Consider the following 16551-nt stretch of genomic DNA (forward strand, 5'->3'; position numbering starts at 1 on the left):
CATGTATTTCAAATATAATCGAACATTAGAGTCCGATTGTTTGACACAATTTTGGATATTAAAGTCTGATTGTTTGCCCCCTATTCGGATTTTAAGATTTGAAATTTATTGCCTTATTCGGATTTTAGTATCCAATTGGCCGATTGGCCCCTATGTATTACAGCAGCAGCTGAGTTTGTTAGCATAGCTCATTCGGAATGTAATATCTGAATTTTTTTGCCTCATTTAGATTTTAATATCTGAAATATTTGACTCCATTCGGACATTAAATTTTACCCGAGTCGTGTATGTATTTTACCCCAATTCTATAATGGGTCTCTGTAAGTTTTCTACTCTAGACGTTTTCATCATATAATGTGAACCGATTAGACAATGACACAAACCATTGACATTGTCCAGGAATAATTGACAAAGTTTTCAGATATTAAAGTCTAATTATTTCCTCCTATTCAAATGTTAATATCTTAAATTTATTGCCCCATTCGGATTTTAATATGTAGCTGAATTTGTAAGGTCATTCGGAATTTAATATTTGAAATGTTTTGCCTCATTTGGATTTTAATATCCAAAGTATTTTACCCCATTCAGACATTAGAGTCCGATTTGTCCCCTCTATTTCAACCTTTAGAATCCGATTGTGAGTAAGAACCTATAAACATTCATAACATTACCCCACTCGGAGTTCTTTCTTCTTCATTGAAAAAGAATAAAAAAACCCTAGTTTGGCTTGAAGAACTTGAAGTAATCTCTTGGAGTTTGACATGGAATCTGAAAATTTCTCTTCTTATGGTAAGAAATCTTCCTTAAACTATGAGTATTGATAAATATGTGCATGTAGAATCAACCTACATGGAAGAGATTTAAGAATTAGGGTTCTATAGTGCTTACATGATGATTTTATACCTAATTCATTTTAAATTCTCAAATATTGTTAATTGGTACGGATAATATGATTTTGATCATGGAAACCCAAGATTGATGCATGTTAGTTGGTATATAAATGGATCATGAGCATGAACTTGTAGAATTTTGAAGTTGCTTACTACTATTGATGTTGAGGAATTTTAAAAAATCTGGACAGCATCCAAAGCTACGTTTTTATCAAATTTGTTATACTTAGACAAGTTTATTGGTTATGAGTCCTTTCGAGTCTTAGAGATTGTTAAGTTGGTATTGTTTTGGCGATGGAATCATCGAAAAATATGAAGTACACGATTTTTAATGAATATTCAATCACAGATTCCTTTGCTGAAAAACTATCTTTCCTGCACAGAATTACCGAGAGTGCGGAAGAGCGCAATGCAGCGGCTTTGGCCATTTTGGACAGTGTTTTGGGTGGGACTAGGGCTACGACTTCAACTTGCCCGTATGATCTACGACAAGCACTTGTTGAAGTCAGAGGACTTTGAGGGGACTGGAGGCTGCTGAAGCGAGCATAGCAGGCCCTAGTTCGGATCGTTACTCGAGTCGTTACACTACGTGCTAGCACCGTGACTATACTTGAGACTTGTCTTTTCCATGACTTGTTTTTGATGGACTTTATGACCTTGTATTTATTTTGGACACTTTATGGTCATGGTTTATGGACTAATTTCCGTGGTGGAATGACTTTTGTTTTATTGCGGATAACTATTAGCATATTTGTGATAATTGGATACCGTGAAAATATGAATGCTAAGTAGGGCACCAAAACGTAAATTTTATGGTTTGAATCATTCTTGATACTTTCCTAGCCACAAATAATTCGCTAGACAATACTTGTATGTGAAAATTTACATTTAAATGAGGAGTGCCGTACGAACGGACAATGCTCTAGACAAACATAGAACACTACCAAAAAAAATGGTTTGCCTAAATTTCATATTTTACAATAAAATTCTACGAACTCAAATTTTACATAAAAGTCCTTCGAGCCAACCTAGTCTAGTTCGATTATGTCCGTCGTTGCCACATCGTTCCCCACTATGTTTTTAAACTCTTTGATCTTGTCACAATATTGTGTATCCCATCCATCCGCGAATGAGTAGTGATGTATATACCAATTCCTTGCAATAGGCGGGATGGGGGAATTTGGTCGCAAATGAACTGTTACAAAGTGATCGCTGTAAACGTGTCCGAGCGCAATTAAACGTCGACTCTCAGGGGGAAGGGGCGGATATCGGGAAAGAACACGTTTTACGAGGAATAAAATTTTTACAAATATATATTTTCATGTTGGCACATTATATGAGGAAGAATTACATCTCATTTTAACCAATAATAAATAAGTGCGTTGATTTTCAAACTCCCCTTTTAATATCCACACTCTTTTTTGTCCATTACAGTCCATTCATTCGGAAAAAAAATTAATTTTAGAAATAAATATTCGAAATCTATAACAAGATTTGGACTTTAATTTCTGATTTATGTACCAGTTCTTAGATTTTAATTTTCCAGGTTTCTCTATCACTCGGTACTTTTGTCGTCCATTGTATACGGTTTTGATAGACGTTACGTTCTCAAGATCTTGAACCTTCAAATGGGTTAGGATTTCTCTGGGTTTCACCAAAGCAACTGACAAATCAACCACCGTGCTAGTCTGCTCTGCTAACAACCTCCCGGCATACGAATGACCCACCACTGGAGGATGGTTGTGAGTGCCATTGTGGATATAGATAGTCCAACCATCATTGCCCTTTACAGCTTTCAATTCAAATGGGTATTCACATTTTTGGTGCCGTGGACTGCACTCTCTTCTTCACAGCTACCTCCTTCCCATCAACCTTCTTCACAAATGGCCTATACTTACCACTCCTTTCACATGAAAACCTCATCCAAGGTGTGCGATTCTTAATACATTTCTCAAAACCCTTAATCACAAAGATAAACCCGTGTTGTTTACCAGTGCATCTTATCCAATCTACCAATGCTTCATCGGATGGAAAAACCTACACACACATGAAAAAAATTATAGCCCGTAATATAAGATTGCACATGATAAATGCTCTATCAAAAAACACTCACCGTCTCCGTTGTAAATACTCCGTATAATCGTATGGAGGACAAGTGGAAGTAGGTATAGTCGATGACACTACATAACTACCAAGTGTTGAAGTGTCACCCTGTAACACCCAAAGGCAAACCAGGTAAGTGCCGAATTCTCTACAGTTTCATTCAGATATTAATATCTAAAAATTGGCACCAAATTCCGATATAAGAGTCCAACAATGTTGACAATATTTGGATATTAATATCCGAATAGTTGTCAATAATTCAGACATTAGAGTCCGAAAAATTAGTAAAGTTTTGGCACTATGTGTCCATTTGTGTCGGGCCAGAACTGAAATTCAAAATGGAGGGCTTCTGAAATTAAAAATGGAGGGCGGGCTTACCTCTTTCTGTGGTTTTTGCTCCATCACTACAACATCTGTGACTTGTTTCTCAACTTCCATTGTGTGATCTTCTAACTACAAATCGTGGTGTATTGATGGGTCAACTATTTCTTATTTATCAATGGAGGGAGAGGAAGCAATCGAGGTTTCCATTGACAATTTAAAAGGAAGAGGAGGGGAGGAGGATAAGCAGATTTGGCTGCTGGTGGGTGATAGCAGCTGGGTAGAGATGAAAATGGAGGAGTTTGAATGAGAGGAGGGAGGAGACGTGGTCTGGGGAGGGAGGGAAATCAGGAGTATGTGGTTGTATGTAATGGGGTAAAATGGTCAAATAGCATGAGGTCTTAGGGGTATCATGGTCAAATTGCACAAGGGCATTTTTGTCCGTAATTGATAAAAGTTTTAATCAGCGGCGAGTAGCAAAAATTACGCTGCAAATAGCAGCGCCCTTACATATTCTTGGCTTCATAAAATATGATCAAAATCCTTCCGTAATGTCATACAAATTAAGACTTCTGCAATCAATTTGGATTATCCAGGACAACAAAAAAATATCTGGAGAGATATTTGGGTGGGTTGCAATCAGGAGAAACCTAAAATGAACCAATAAAATTTGAACTAGATGTGGATGGGTGCACGGGTCCAAGGCTATAATGCATACCTATTAAAAATTTATACTAAAAGTCTTGCTTTTATGTAAATGAATTAATATTTAATTGTTTATCTATTAATCAATTTTATCCCTTTTGATGAGAATCTTTTTATGGGCAATATTCGCAATAATATTACCATAAGGGAAATTTTCAAAATAGCACCTGACCTTTCACACAAATCACATACAGGCACCTGACCTTTTAAAATTATCAAAAAAACACCTGACCTATTTAAAAACCCATCAATTTTACACCCGCCGTTAACTTTCCATCCAAAACAAACGGAAATGTTGAAAATGTGCATTTTGGCACGAATATTGGCAAAACAAAATTAAGGCTCATTTTGGCAAAACACAATATTATACTCATAAACAAGATTAAGGCTCGATTTGGCTTTAAAAGTCAATTAATAACTTAATTTTTGTCTTTATTCAAAAGAAAAAAAAAACGCATTTGTTAGTTTGCGTCAAGACGAATTAATAAGTCACAAAAATTACTTAACTTTTCAATCCAAATCCACCCTAAATAAGGAATCAAGCTTAATTTAGTAATTAAATACCCATAACTATGCAACCAAATAAGATTATTCTGTATTAAACAAAGGAAAAAGGCAAAAACAAAAAATATAGAATAGTCAAGCTTAATTTAGTAATTAAATACCCATGACTTGTCACTTTTCACACCTACCCATGACTATTCTATGTTTTCTGTCAAGCTTAAAACTAACAAATGCGCTTTTTTTCTTTTGAATAAAGATAAAAATTAAGTTATTAATTGACTTTGAAAGCCAAATCTAGCCTTAATCATGTTTATGAGTATAATATTGTATTTTGCCAAAATGAGTCTTAATCTTGTTTTGCCAATATTCGTGCCAAAATGCACATTTTCAGCATTTCCGTTTGTTTTGGATGGGAAGTTAACGGCGGGTGTAAAATTGATGAGTTTTTAAATAGGTCAAGTGTTTTTTTGATAATTTTAAAAGGTCAGGTGCCTGTGTGTGATTTGTGCGAAAGGTCAGGTGCTATTTTGAAATTTTTCCTTACGATAATTTATGCATGTGTGAGATGATCCGGTTTGCAAAATTCAGCTTACACACAGAAGATCGGATCATCGGTTCCTGTGGAAATATAAGATGTGGTTCATAGTCTTAAGTGGTACTGAACACGCCATTGATAGGATTGCGCTACAATGTTTTAATAGGTCTGTCTTGACTACGGAGAATGCTACTAGTTCCGAATCATTGCCTTCGCCAGTATTCCTTGTTCATAGTAGCCGTTTGAATCAAATCGGGCATTCTGTCCATTTTCAAGAAATTGAAAATTTCTAACGTACACTGTCCACGTGGCTTACGTCAGTTGCATACATCCATACACACACAAAACAGAACCTCTAGCAGGGTATTTCAAACAGTCCTAGACCAGTTTTTCTACATATATAAATATTTATTGTTAGATCAAGCGCTTCATCTTATCAAAACCCGTAAATTGTAGTAAAAGCACAACTTTGTTTCTTTATACTAAGGTATAGTAGACTCCAAGCGCCATGGTTCGACCCACGTGGGCAAGTTGTTAGCCCGCGACCAACACCTGTCTTTTACCCTATGATTTGATTCCTCCTTTGCCTACGTGTTTGGCTAACTAATAAATAATTTCAAACCTCCCATGAACGAATAAAGACTACCGAAAGGTTAGGTGAGGCGGGTGCCTAATACCTTCCCACTTCGTAACTCAGCTCCCAAATCCAAAACTAAGCATGGATGAAATGATTCACCGGATAAACCTTTAAAAACCCTAAAGTGTACAGCGGTACAGGAGCCCGAACAATTAAAGGAGCACGCGCATGAGTGAAATGCGGTCATGGTCTCGCCCCGAGGGCGACACCACGATAACCACAATGTGTCGGTAAATTAATTTTTCGTTCAAAGTCGCAAGTAAAAGTCTCAAAAGGTTTGATCCACCAATCTTCCATTGGGCTGTGCTGGGCTCTTTGGTTTGAGCTGACTTTGGGGGGTCATTTTATACTTGTCAAGTCACTACAATTATTTTCTTTTTATTGTTTTAAAAAGACAATTTCTTGTCAAATAAGTTACTAATCCCAATCTATCAAACACGATTCAAATTGTATATAAAAAGTATTATCACTTAAAATGTAAAAAAAAAAAATCAATTAAAATATAATAAAATAGAATGAGAGACAAATTAATTGAAATGGTCATAATAAAATTGAACTCAAATTTTGTGAGAGTGACATAGATGCACTTGGTTGATTGCGACGGTTAGAGAACATTTTTAACTTAAATTTAGTGAGAGTGACATAGATACACTTGATTAAAAAAAAAAAGAAGAGACAAAGACGCACTTGTTTTACTAACAAATGAGTGAAATGATTCTCACATGTTTCCAAAAAAAAATGAGTGAAATGAAGGATTCATCAGATAAAACTAATAAAAGTCTAAGCCGTTTTGGGTGCTGGAACTTCTGTTGCTTTGTTTAGAGGAAAATTTTAAAACTACAAATACATTACACAAATGCAATACACTCACATGGGTATGTGAGTCCCACACACACTGCGACAATGTGTTTGTAGTTGTAGAATGATTGTTGTTTGGACCAGGTCCATGTTTTCTTTTGGCATGTCGACGTAGTCACATAATATTTTGGTAGGACTTCAATTTGCGCTCAATTTTCGCTATTACAAATTTTAGTAGTTTGAAATGCTTTTGAAAGACATTTTCACGCTCGCGCTTGATTAACCATTCGAACATTGAGCGTGAAAAAAAGTCCTACAAGAAGATTATGCTCTTGATTGTCAAGATGAACGGTCGAGATTCAACTGTAGTGGTTTATTGTCGACAGCCCAACTGCTGAGTCCTTAGGAGGTGTTCTCGGTAGTGAATAAGTTTTGAGAAAAAAATTGTTTCAATCAAATTGTTTGGTGTTTTCGATAGTGAATAAATTATTGACAAATGTCAAGTTGTTTACAGTAGTGAATAAGTTGAAGATGAGTGAAAAAAATTTTGAGAAAAAAATTGTTGTTGACAAGTTATTAGTTGGTGCGAACAACAAGCTAAAATGTCAAAACTGGATGATTAGTATGAACGAGATGGTTAAAGATGTCTATGTTTTTTTTTTCTAAAATTTTTAGAGGAAACACCCCCTTATTTAGTGATCTCGGGAGACACTCTTCCTTATCAGGTGGATACGAGCATCTCCAAGAGCCTAACCAAAATTTTAGCCATTTTGGAAGGAAAAGTGCAATTTTAGCCATTGACTAGTAACCAAACAAATGGGCATCTCACTCAACAAAATCATAAGACTATATATATACACACACACACACACACCTAAAAAAATACCCCAAAGTTTTCAATCAAATTTTGATGATCCTAGCCGTTCAATGTGTTTAAAACGTGTTTTTAAGGATATTTGCTAGAAATCAGTTTAAAATATGACCGAAAAGTGCTCGATCCAAACAGTTTTTCATAAAACTATATATATAGATATTTATGAAAAGCAGTTTGGATCAAGCACATTTCAGTCATATTTTGAGCTGATTTCTTGCGGGTACCGTTAAAAACATATTTTAAACACATTGTACAGTTCGGATCATCAAAATTTGATTAGGAACTATGAGATTGAGATTTGAAATGTTTTTTTAGGTGTCCCTGAAACTACCCCGATATATATATATATATATATATATATATATATATATATATATATATATATATATATATATATATATATATATATATATATATATATATATATATATATATATATATATATAACAACATCTCCACCGTCCACATCACCATACCCGACAACCACCACCGCCTTGCCCCCTAAAATCACATCACCATACCCGACCACCACCACCGCCTTCCATCGTCCACCAAAATCAGGCCAAAATTCGACCAAAATTAGGCCATAATCGTGTTCATTCGTCGTGTTCTAGTCCATTCTAGGACTTCCAGATCGTAGGGTTTCCAGATCTTTTTCTTTCTCAGGACAAAATCTAAGGTTTCCAGATCTTCTTCTTCTTCCTTTGGTCTCAATGATTTGGAGGGAGATGAGAGAGATACCTAACGTGAGAGAGAGAGAGTGTGTGACAAAGGGAGAGAGAGAGGGGCCTTGGCGAGGTTACCCTACCTTGCTGGCCTTAGCGATGTGGGTAGCGAGGTTGCTGGGATTGGCATTTTAGGGTCTCACTCAAGGAAGAAGCGAAATGGAGCATCATCTTAGAGCATCTCCAATAGTATAAGCAAAATCCTAGGCAAAATGTCTAGAAAAAGTGGCATTTATCTACTTTAGCTAGCTATTCAACATTTAGGTACCCAATGGCCTAGGCTTCCAAAACGCCATATGTACCAGATTCTACCCCATCACCCTTTCTCTCTCTCCTCTCTCCTCTTTCCTCTCACTCCGAACAAACCTAGAAACCTCAAATATAAAGAGAGAAGTTAAAATCCAGCCAAATTTATACACATTCACACAAATTCATATCTGCAAACTCAGAAATTGAAATTCATATCTGCCAAGCATAAATTGAAACCCACAAATTCATGTGTGTGTGTACACACACTGTGAGCTTCCTGTGAGGACTTTAAATAAGCTCCTTAAGTATGAACCTCCCCATTTCTCCCATTTTCCGATTGAATTTCGATGATCCGAGCAGCTCAATGTGATCAGAATGTGATTTTAGGGTACCCGCTAGAAATCGGCAAAAAAAATGACTAGGAATGACTTGATTTGAACAGTTTTTTTTTAACCGTTCAATAAAAAACTGTTCAGATGAAGCTCTTCTCGGCCATTTTTTTTGACGATTTCTCGCGGGTACCCTAAAATCACGTTCTGATCACATTGAGCGGGTCAAATCACCAAAATTCAATCGGGATCTATGAGGTCCGCACTTAAGCTATGTAGGGGATTCCTCATAAGAAGGGGACTCATATACAGTAAAGGGGACTCTCTCCCTCTCCCTCCCTCTCTCTCTCTCTCTCTCTCTCTATATATATATATATATATATATATATATACACACACACACACACATATATAAGCCACTAAAAATTCAATTAACTCACTAGAAAATCCGCTAGGAATTTGAAGCAAACTCACTGGAAAAAGGATGAACAATACTCGTCGGAGTCAGCCTCGATCTGTACTCGTCCGTTCGGCCTCAATCTATACTCGTCGGAGTCGGCGCCGATCTGTTTTGGGGTGAAATTCGTTCACATCAGAGAGAATGAGAGGCCCAGCGAGGCTTCCGTACATCGCTGGGCGTGGCGAGGAGTTGGAGCGAGGTAAAAAGTGGCGAGCTGCAAGCGAGGCTGCTGGAAATCCGAAAACACAACTTTCGCTCGGCACTTTGACCTCTCCGGAGCTTCTCCGAGGCTATTGAAGGTGCTCTTAGGTTGGTAGAGATGCTCTAGTACACCTCCTACGTTTGGTTGGGGGGTGTTGACACCACAAGATGGTGCCATAAACACCCAATAAAATTTTCCCGAACACTTCTTATGTTCTCTCTCGTCCTTGTAATTTCCGCTCCTCATCAAGAAATTGATTCTCTCCCTCTCTCTCTCCTCTCTAACCATCATTTCAAAATCCTCCACTCCTCTCTCTCTCTCTCTCTCTCTCTCTCTCTCCAACAATGGAGAGCTTCACCCTCCACTCTCCGTCCTCCACCACCACCCCCTTCTCTCACTCCTCCCGCCTCTCCTCCCACCTCCGCTTCCGCCCTCTCTCTCTCTCCAAATTCCCCCCTCAGTCCCTCCTCCGCTCTCCCCCCCTCTCTCTCTCCTCCTCCTCCTCCCGCCTCTCTCTCCTCTCCCCCAACCCCCACCACAAAATAAAACCCATCCAAGCCGCCTCCTCCTCCTCCTCCTCACCTCCCCCCCCTGCACCCCCCACCACCCAATCCAACCTTCAACCACAAGGCGCCAAAATCCTCCCCCTCATCCTCTCTCTCTCCGTCGGCCTAATCCTCCGCTTCCTAATCCCCAAACCCCCCGAACTCTCCCCCCAAGCCTGGCAACTCCTCGCCATCTTCCTCTCCACCGTCGCCGGACTCGTCTTTAGCCCACTACCCGTCGGGGCCTGGGCCTTCCTGGGCCTCACCGCCTCAATCCTCACCAGAACCCTAACTTTCACAGCCGCGTTCAGCGCCTTCACGAATGAGGTGATTTGGCTGATCGTGATCTCCTTCTTTTTTGCTAGAGGGTTTGTGAAGACGGGCCTGGGGGACAGGATCGCGACGTACTTTGTCAAGTGGCTGGGGAAGAGCACGCTGGGGTTGTCGTACGGGTTGACGCTGAGCGAGGCGTTGATTGCCCCGGCCATGCCCAGCACGACGGCGAGGGCCGGCGGGGTTTTCTTGCCGATTATTAAGTCGTTGTCGCTGTCGGCAGGGAGCAAGCCCGGGGATCCGTCGGCGAAGAAGTTGGGATCTTATTTGGTTCTCTCTCAGTTTCAGGTTGATAATTCGATTTTGGGTGTTTTTCTTTTGGGATTTTAGTGTGCATGAATGATTTTGTTGGGAATACCCTGTTTGTAACATTGTCACTTTGGGAATTAGAGTAGTTTTTTTAGTTGGAAGGAACATAATTAGCATGCGTGTGTTTTTTTGATATGATTTGGATATTCGGGTCAGTTTATGCGCATCTTGACTAATCTTTGTTGACCAATTCCATTGTTCAGTCGTGGGGGCAGATTAAAGCCGGGACCAAGGCCCCTATGGACAGACCACATAACAGTTGATAGCAACTTGGAGATTACGAATTTGAGATCTAGGAGGGAGCAAACTAGGCCTTGACCACTAGGACAGACACATAGTGCAGATTGAAAGTCTGTTCAGAAAATTTTCCCAAGGTTTATTCCAAACACATGGTGTAGATGTAATTGGACCTGTAATATGGGAATTGTTTTTTCAGGGGCCATTACCCACAACCCCTACCCCCTCCGGCTCTGTGTTTGGTCCCATATGCTGAAAGCTAGAAACTTTCCATTCTAGAATGCAGAGACAGATATTGTCTCTCATTCTTTGATTAGAAATACAGAAGGCCTGTCCTCTCATTAGTTTATCACTATATTATACTTGTAACCGTGTTGGTTTATCTGGGATTTACTGAAATACGAAAAGTTATCACATTACTTGAGAAACATAACCACATCAGTTATCATACTTTAGCATTTTCTTCTCTCTTTTTTGAACAACTGGGAGTGATCCCAGACAAGGAAAGTTCTCACCTTACTTGAGAAACATAACCACACGGGCTGAGTAGAAATATAAAAGGCTTTTCCGATCATGCTTTATGCATTTTTCTTTATCACTTTTTTTGAATGAGTGGCATCTTCTCCGAAAACCGGGAAATTTCTCACATTATTACTTGAGAAACAATGAAACATAACTCCATGGATTGAGTTTATTATAGCAGAGTCCCTATAGACAGAATCTGTATTTGGTTTATATCTTGAAAATGCACACTTTGTCATGCAAGTATGTTCATTTTTGTAAAGGGCAGAGCTTTGTCTTCTTGTCAATTGATTAAGGAGCAAGGTCTTACTTCTGTCTTTATGCTTATGTTGATCACTTTATGCTTATGTTGTGATCAGTATTTGGATTAATCTACAATGCATATTACCAGAAGCTGTGAACTAGTGTGTATTTCTTTGCTTCGCGTAGATGCACGCCGTCACATGCTATAGTTGTGACTTATGCATTGCTGTTGTCTGGTGCTTGACAGTCTGCTGGTAACTCTAGTGCTCTTTTCCTAACTGGTGCAGCTCAAAACCTGCTGTGCCTTAAACTAGCCGAGGAACTTGGGGTGGTAATTGTAAGCCCATGGGTCTCTTGGTTCGTGGCTGCTAGTTTGCCTGCAATCGTTTCTCTCCTTGCTACTCCTTTTGTCTTATACAAACTTTATCCTCCCGAAACGAAAGACACACCAGATGCCCCTGCCCATGCTGCACGAAAGCTGGAGCTTATGGGTCCAATCACAAGAAATGAATGGGCGATGGTTGGTACCATGCTTCTTGCAGTCTCCTTGTGGGTCTTTGGGTAAGTACTATCTCCTACTTCATTAATTCGTTTGGGATCCTTTTGGAATGTCTTTTGAGTGAAGGATCTGGAACTTACTAATTAGTTATTACCCTCTGTCCCACTTTAAATGTCCCCTATAGGAATTCGTGCATTTTCAAACCCCAAAAAAATATATTTCTATTTATTTATTTTTTTTGTTTTTTACTTTAATTTGGTGTAAAAATTTTAAAAATATATATAGGAATATATTTTTTGGGGGTTTGAATATGCATGGATTTCTGTTGGGGACATTTAATGTGGGATGGAGGGAGTATGAGAAACAGTTATAACTAACCACAATAATGGGTATTATAGTCTATGTAAGGGGCGTTTTTTTTTTAATCTAGTAAGAGCAGTCATTTGATGGTATTGTTACCAGAGAAACAATTGTCCAGGGCACAGTGGGGTGTTTATTATTAATTTTTTTGTTTTGCATTTCAGACATCAGAATCCAATTGTATTAAACTATTTGTGATTTAGTGAACTCCTATTTCTGCCAAATGTTACTTGACTAAGCAGTGCCATTGCTTTGTTTTCCATACAGAGACGCTCTTGGTATAGCAAGTGTTGTTGCTGCTATGCTTGGCTTATCGATACTCTTATTGCTGGGGGTTCTTGATTGGGACGACTGCCTGAGTGAAAAATCAGCATGGGATACCTTGGCTTGGTTCTCAGTTCTAGTGGGAATGGCAGGCCAATTGACTAACCTTGGCATTGTGTCTTGGATGTCTGATTGTGTAGCCAAATCCCTTCACTCTCTCTCTTTGAGCTGGCCTGCTGCATTTGTTGTCCTTCAGGCTGCGTACTTCCTCATCCACTACATGTTTGCAAGTCAAACGGGCCATGTGGGTGCTTTATACTCTGCGTTTCTTGCTATGCACTTGGCATCTGGGGCTCCTGGTGTGCTGGCGGCACTTGCTTTAGCTTACAATACAAATCTATTTGGTGCTCTAACACATTATAGCAGCGGTCAGGCTGCTGTATACTATGGAGGTGCGTATGTCAATTATCTTTTTTAATTGTTATCATAAATTTGTTTGGTTACAGTTGCATTGTATTCTCGCATGCATATCCCCCCTTTTCAGGAATCAATAAAATTTACTCCACCATTGATGTGTGTTATATACCCATCTATGACATGTCTGAGTAATGAGTTCATAGATTCTTTGGCCTCAAAGGTCAAGAAGCTATGTAATATGGACTCTTCTAAACCCTTAAAGTACCATGTTGGACATTTGAGACTCAAATACGGGTATGAGATCTGTGTCTACATTTTTAGTTGGACATTCACGTGGCAAACAGATCGGATTCAAATTTACCATCAATTATGCATAGAACTCCTAATTGAGTATGAAATGTTCCGGTGTTCTAAAAGATCGATTTGGTGTTCTAAAAGATCGATTTAATCGCCGATAAATTAATTGGAAATTTGGCCTAACCGATTAGATTAATGCCTAGTCGGTTGAATTAGTAGGTCAGGAGGTTAATCGGAGTTAGTCGGTCGGCGTCTAATGGCGATTAGTCGATTAATCGGTTAATGGGTGATTAGTCGGCTATTCGGTGATTAATAGGGGTAAAATCTATAATTTTGGAAAATCAAGAGGTGTAACTGTTATATACTCATACCAGTTTAAGGGCTTCGAATTACAGTTTTTAGGGCTTGTTCAACACCCAGTCATCGATTGATCGATCTCGGAGTCACTTGTCATATCTCTGTGAAACCCAAAAACACGAGATCTCCGAGTCGCCTATCGCCTCTCTCTCTCTCAAATTCGAGATCTCCTCTCACTTAGGGATGAACATGGTTTGGATTGGTTCGGTTTTATAGTAAACCAAGAACCAAACCAATATTTACGGATTATGAATTTGGAGAACTAAACCAACCCACGAAAGCCATAGAACCAAACCAATCCAAACCATTAAAATTCGGTTCGGTTTCGGTTTTAAACCACGGTTTGCTTTGAATTATGCTATCATCTTCAAAAAAATAATGCAGAATACCAACAACTATCTCAAGTCTTAAACTAAGAAAATGAATTACCAGTAAGTCATTAAAATGAACCAACTTATAATACCAACTACTAACATCTTGACAAGAAAGAAAAACTAAATATTGTGGTGGATTGAATAGGATCAATAAATTACTAGGAAAGTATTTGACTAAGGCTCCCATATTTATTTGGTGATTTCATAATTAAATTATATATATATATATATATATATATATATATATATATATATATATATATATAATGTATTATACGGTGTGGATCGGTTTGGAACCATGACCATAAATGTGAATCCACAAACCAAACCATATACCGCGGTTTCTAATTTTTTTAAAGCATGACCAAACCATGCTACTAAAAAATCGAACCAAACCTTTCAGTTTGGATTGGTTTGGACTGTATTCGCGGTTTGACGGATTTTTTTCTCACCCTTACTCTCACTCCACGTCTCCACTGACCTCGAATATTAGTTTTTTTTTTTTTAAAGCCCATGCCCATATTGATTCTGGAAATAAAGTGTAGTAATATTTTTTATTAAATCTTAACACAAAGTGTAGTATTATTTGGTGTATATAAATAAAGTTATTATAATTGGTAAGTGACTAATAAATGAACAGCCCATACCCAGTACCAGCTGGTGTTATGATTATGTTAACAGTTTTCTGTAAAAGAGAGATTTCTATGTCATATTTGAAAAACAATTGATGTTGATGGATTGATAGATACAACAACAGAACCCATATAGTCCCCAATCATTGGGGGTTTGGGCGGGGGAGGATTGGAGACAGGCCTAACTTTTGGCGATATGCACAAAGTGGCTGCTTTCAAAATACCACTAAAACAATGGCCCCACTATACCTGTTTTGCTGCGGAACCATGCCTCCAAATCAAAGCCGAATGGCATCAGAGAAGGCAGGCCTAGAGACCCAATTCAATTTATTTATGTGCACATTACCATGCTTCCTTCATTGATAGATGAATGTTCAATTTTTTATAAGAGTTGTCATTGGGGAGTATTTATATATAAATAAATAAAAACCCGACTAATTGCTACAAGCCAATTAATCGGCGATTAATAGGTCTCAAAGCTCGAAGGTGGTCGACCGAGTGACGAACGCCGAGCGACTTTTAAATCATTGAAATTTTTTAAGGAAGATTGAAGCTACACAAGTACATGAATGTTATGGCATGTCCCGGTGTCTCTGAGATAGAAATAGATGAATCCAACTTTTAGGCCCACACCTACAACCGCGCACCAGTACCCATGCCCATGAGACATGGACAAGAAGATGGAATCAATAACTAATAGCATCTTGAGGATTATTCTCTTGTCAATTTCGTTGGCGGATTGATGGTGCTTTATCTTTCTAGGGTTGAATACAAGTAACGACTTTTTACAAGTTATCTTCCATTTTATAAACTAGAAGCTGTTGCGGGAGGTTCTCTTTTTCTTTTAATCGGAGTCCTTATATATCATTTTTATCTTGAATCTGTTGATGTATATCGTTTTATATCCTAGTATCTGTTGCATTGCAAGGACTGACATTGTTCTCTGCTATGTCTGAACAGCTGGTTACATAGATCTTCCTGATCTGTTCAGAATGGGATTCGTAATGGCCCTTGTAAATGCCATAATCTGGGGAACTGTGGGGACTTTCTGGTGGAAGTTTTTAGGTTTATATTGATTTCTATTTTTCATGTAAAATTTCCAACAGTTTTTAATACCTTTATGTTTAGGGCATTTTTGTGCAAAGCATCATTTTGCTTCCGAAAGAAAATTACCAACATCATTTGGGCTTGAACTGACAGTCTCAGCTCATATTCAGCAATATTGTAGTTCAATAATGTTCACTGAAATTTGAAAGATATGTTTACTGTTTTGTCGCCAATCGTGATTTCAATAAGTTATTGAGTTCATGCGGATTGGATATTGTAGTTTGATTTTAGTATCACTGTTTGGTTGTTTGTTTCTTCGTTCTCTTTTTTGACGCTTGAGCGATGGCATGATCAGTAATGGCTATACTAAATCTCATCTGTTTATAATTTTGAGTTCAAGTTACAGATTCAATTCAAATCAATTTCAACATCCTCCGTTCAAAAGGGCTAATATGGAAAACAGAACCTATATCCAGTTTTGACATGCATAGCAAAGTGAAACAGTGCAAATGCAGAATTCCAACTCCTTTTTGCTTTATGATTTTCTTTTCTCGTGGGTGAACTCCTCTCTGATGGAAATTGGTTAAAGCAGTGAGATCACCTATTTAAAGCAGTGGACTTTACTGTTTTATCCACCCTCTAAAATGGATGAATAAAATTATAACCGCAACAAGAGGAATATTTAGCACTCTTTTTCTACATTGAATTGCAGTTTAACGAAAACAAAGTGGTAAAAGCAAAAATGTAAATTGGTCACAAGAATATCTGAAAAAGGCCGCCAAG

The 16551-nt window shown here is 38.2% G+C and overlaps 1 protein-coding gene and 1 non-coding gene across 2 annotated transcripts; one reads left to right on the forward strand and one right to left on the reverse strand.

Annotated features, from left to right (window-relative positions):
• The first annotated feature begins 9574 nt into the window (after window positions 1-9574).
• Window positions 9575-16001, forward strand: LOC131326565 (dicarboxylate transporter 2.1, chloroplastic-like). Its single transcript, XM_058359392.1, has 4 exons — window positions 9575-10498; window positions 11769-12082; window positions 12648-13096; window positions 15682-16001. Exons 1-4 carry the CDS (start codon window positions 9677-9679, stop codon window positions 15795-15797), a joined length of 1701 nt encoding a protein of 566 aa, XP_058215375.1. The 5' UTR covers window positions 9575-9676; the 3' UTR covers window positions 15798-16001.
• LOC131328119 (small nucleolar RNA snoR100) lies at window positions 14972-15083 on the reverse strand. Its single transcript, XR_009200400.1, has one exon. It is a non-coding gene; the product is annotated as a small nucleolar RNA snoR100 (small nucleolar RNA).
• Window positions 16002-16551: the final 550 nt, after the last annotated feature.

Source organism: Rhododendron vialii, chromosome 5a, assembly GCF_030253575.1.
Source record: "Rhododendron vialii isolate Sample 1 chromosome 5a, ASM3025357v1".
NCBI classification, from domain to species: Eukaryota; Viridiplantae; Streptophyta; class Magnoliopsida; order Ericales; family Ericaceae; genus Rhododendron; species Rhododendron vialii.